Source organism: Vigna radiata, chromosome 4 (genome assembly GCF_000741045.1).
Source record: "Vigna radiata var. radiata cultivar VC1973A chromosome 4, Vradiata_ver6, whole genome shotgun sequence".
NCBI classification, from domain to species: Eukaryota; Viridiplantae; Streptophyta; class Magnoliopsida; order Fabales; family Fabaceae; genus Vigna; species Vigna radiata.
The window spans coordinates 15635842-15640056 of NC_028354.1; the positions used below are offsets into that span (position 1 = coordinate 15635842).

The 4215-nt window shown below is 31.4% G+C and overlaps 1 protein-coding gene across 2 annotated transcripts; it reads left to right on the forward strand.

Annotated features, from left to right (window-relative positions):
- The first annotated feature begins 440 nt into the window (after nucleotides 1–440).
- On the forward strand, nucleotides 441–2092 carry LOC106758420 (jasmonate O-methyltransferase). 2 transcript variants are annotated; one of them, XM_014641348.2, is made up of 4 exons: nucleotides 441–573; nucleotides 661–1065; nucleotides 1208–1459; nucleotides 1564–2092. In XM_014641348.2, the coding sequence occupies exons 1-4, from the start codon at nucleotides 478–480 to the stop codon at nucleotides 1915–1917; spliced, it is 1107 nt and encodes a 368-aa protein (XP_014496834.1). In that variant the 5' UTR covers nucleotides 441–477; the 3' UTR covers nucleotides 1918–2092. The 2 variants fall into 2 exon arrangements, with proteins under 2 accessions (XP_014496834.1, XP_022635650.1); XM_022779929.1 differs by having other exon boundaries at nucleotides 479–569.
- Nucleotides 2093–4215: the final 2123 nt, after the last annotated feature.

The following is a 4215-nucleotide window of genomic DNA, read 5'->3' on the forward strand; positions in this document are numbered from 1 at the left end:
ATAAAAAGGTAGGACCACATTAAACACAACCCTCCAATCATGGAACCAAAAGTAGAATTAAGCCTTAATAAAATAATAAGAAAACGATAAAAATGATAAATGGTTTGCGATAATAAGAGGAATGAGGTTATATATCTTTCTTAGAGGGATGAAAATATTTTGACAACACTGTTTTTTTATAGTGTCATTTTCTATTTAAATTTACATTTAAAAAATATTTAAAATAGTGTCATTAAAATGACTTTTTCCTATCTATAGATAGAGGCTAGATGGAGGCTAGTGATCCAGAAAAGATAAGCCTTGGTCCCAGAAAGATTCCTTTCGTTCCTAAAAAATCAAATTTTATGTTCTGATTTAAACTTTGCTGGTGGGAGAGTTGTAAACTTATTTAATGCATTGAATGTGGGAGTTGACTTGAATCCAAGCTTTTTCTATATATACGTATGCGTGTGCGAGAGAGAGATATTCATATAGATCATGGCTTCATTCCATGCATCAAATACAAGAGAACTATTGCTTCACATGAAAGGTGGCAAGGGGGAGAGAAGTTATGCAAATAACAGCTCGCTGCAAGTACTATATTTTATCTTAAAATATCAATGTATTTCCTTTTCTTATATCTATGTTTATCTAACTTTCATTTTAATTTCATTATTGCAGAAAAACCTAATGCTTAAAGCCAAACACATACTTGAAGAAACTATCATGACACTCGATTGTCATTTTTCTCCAAACTGCATGAAAGTGGCAGATTTAGGTTGCTCTGTGGGACCAAATACACTTCTTTTAATATCAAATGTTGTTAGCATTGTTCATACTGCATGCACTAGCTTAAACCGTGAGCTACCTACGTTCCAGTTTTATCTCAATGATTTATTCGAAAATGATTTCAATACCACCTTCAAGTCACTTCCAGATTTTTACACAAAACTGCTACAAAACAAAGAAAACAGGTCTGTTTCATGCTTTATTAATGCCACACCTGGATCCTTCTACGGAAGGCTCTTTCCCAGTAATTCCATAAACCTTTTTCATTCCTCCAACAGTCTACACTGGCTTTCTCAGGTTAGATAAGTTCACTCTTTCTTCTCCTCTAAACTTACTGATATGTTATAGTCTACCAGTACCATTTTTGTCTTAGGTTTGTTTTTCTTTCAATTTCTCACTCTATATATTTGAGTTTATTTATCTCATATTTTGGTTGTAGGATCCATTATTGGGGTGTAATGTAGCATTCCTTAACAAGGGTCATTGTCATATAGTTAGCACAAGCCCTCCTGAGGTATACAAAGCTTACCTTAAGCAGTATCAGCAAGACTTAAAAGTGTTTTTGAAATCACGTGCTGAGGAACTTGTGCCTGGAGGAGCAATGGTCTTGTTGTTCCTTGGTAATCAGGAAAATCCTAGAATAACAGGTTGGGAACTAATTAGTCTAATACTCAATGAGATGTTCTTGGAGGTAAAAACAGTTATTTTTTTATTAATTACTGTAAGGGTATCTCTTAAAAAAAATATTATATGCGTTACAGTTTATAATTGAAGAGGTATATATAAAAAATGCAGGGTATGATTGAAGAAGAAAAATTGGAGTCCTTCAACATACCAGTGTATGAACCAACTGTTGAAGAACTTAGAAACGTGATTGAGGAAGAAGGGTCATTCTTGATTGAACGATTAGAGATTTTAATCTTACCTTGGGATGACGGCATGAGTGAAGGGAGTGATGATATAAAAGCAGCACTAATGGCCAAGCATGTAAGAGCGATTATGGAGCCTCTAATGTCTACAAAGTTTGGTGCAGAAGTTATAACTGAAGTGTTCTTGAGGTATCAGAAGAAAGCAGTGCAACTAATGGAGGTGGAGAAGGAGAAATTGGAGTTTGCTACTTTTATGATATCTATGACAAAAAATGCTTGAAGTGTGTTTCAATAAAATATTTTCTCAGTTAATCAAGTTATGTTATGTTGGGTTGTTTTGTTAAAAGTTATCTGTCATTGCTGTATGAAAACATTCTTATATTGTAACAACAGTAATAAATCAGAAAGCTGAAAATGTTTTCGTTGATCATGAAATGAAACATTATGTTGCATAAGCTTACAATACAAATATAAAGATAACGAACAAAGAATCAGTGACCCGATCACTACAAAAATCCTTTTACAGTGAATCATTTATTAAAGAAAAAAAAATTAACACGAAAACAAGAAAGATATAATATTAATTTGATCTAGAAGATCTAACATTATACTTACAATAATTGATCATAATAATAAATTTCGTCGTTAAAGATCATTTTAACATCATTTTGTAACGCATATAAAATATTAAAATTGAATTCTTAATCAAATGAAATTCAACTCATTTCTTTTAAAATTCGTCAAATTCATTAAATAATAAATAATAGAAATAAAATTATTCTTAACGAAGAATTCAATATTCTATAAGAGAAGAGAGGATTGTGATGATGTGTTTTGGAGTAAAGTGATCCAAAATATCTGATACGATATCCATATCTGTTAGGGAATATAATTTTTTTCTTAATAAAATAAAACGTTGTCTTGCGTGCGGAAGACAACGTTTTATTAAAAGGAACTGTACACATAATGGTTTGGTCAAAACCATTCCACAATATACGGAAGCAAATCTTTTGCAATGCAAGATTCACAACATATATTACTTAAACAAATCGAACACGATCCTACCACCTAACTGGTATGGGTCACATGTGTAACATAATTACACAAAAATAAACATATTCAAAGGTATGGGTATATATATATATATATATATATATATATATATATATATATATATATATATATATATATATATATATATATAAAGAAAACTGCATGCATGTTTAGTTGTACAGATTTGATTTTAGATTTTGTATTTTTTTTTTAAATTGGTAAAGTTAGTCCTTCGAATTCCTTATCAAAGTTGGTAAAGAAAACTGCATGCATGTATTTTTTTTAAAACTTCTATATGTTCTTATCCTTATCAAAGGAGAAAAAAAATATTTACATACTATTCTTTATTTTTTTAATACTCTTATGTATCCTTACATAACTGACAGATAATAGGATTAACATATAAAGTGAGAAACATGTAAAAATTAACCAGAATTATTCTTCTAGTACAACTCGTATAAAAGAGTCACAATAAAAGGCTTGAAATATCAATCTTCTAAAATATCACTGAATTGTCAGCAGTATAATCGTTCCAACTAGTTCTAGGAAAAATTGTAGTTATTACAACCAAGAATGAATTTTTGGGCATTATGACGCCTCCGTCTATTAACAATTATATTTTGGAAATTGTTTTCATATAGAAATAGTAGAATAGTGAAATGTGAAAAAATATAATGTAAAATCATATCAAAATAATATACAAGTATTTAAATCAATATAGTACAGTGTAGAGTAGACTCATTGTCTGCTTTGGGGTTAAACAGTAGGTCGATTAATAGGTCGTTCACTCAGATCATTTAGGTCATTTATCTAGGTCTAGGTCGTGTTTAGTATGATTGGTATTAAGACATGGCAAGTGTATCGAATGGTAAGACTAAATATCGTTTTCCAAAAGATTTCATGCAATACTAGTTAATTGCACTATTATCAACTCATATAGACTCAAAAACAACATATCAATTAAAAAACAAGTGCAAAGAAGATAAAATTTCAACTATACAAGTTTGGACTTTGGTGTTTGTAGACACTTAAAAATGGAATAGACTAGAAATGATATGAAATGACATTGCTAAGGTTAGGTTTCAACGATTCACTCTTGTGCACACAAAATTTCATCTCCTCTCCATCAAATTACTAAAGTCAATCCACAGAACTCTAGCCCTAATCCCAAAGGTGAAAGAGCCTTGGGACCAAAGCACCATCTAGATCGACCACCCAGGCCGTCCACCCGAGTCGTCCACCCAGGCCTAGGTCTTGCCTAGTATGACCTAACAGTATGGTCAAATTATCAGTGGTAATGATCCATTAAGCCCCTAACACAGATTAAGGTGTGATTGACCATCATTAGGCCAACAAAAGATAATGGCCCATCACAACCATTATAAATAAAGGTCACATGTATGACTTTGAGATTATTATGCGCATAATATACATCACTTGTTAGGTTAACCGATCAATTATATTAATAACTTGAGCATTAGAGTGCCTTTGATAGATACTCACTCACACGGCTTGAACAAAAAGG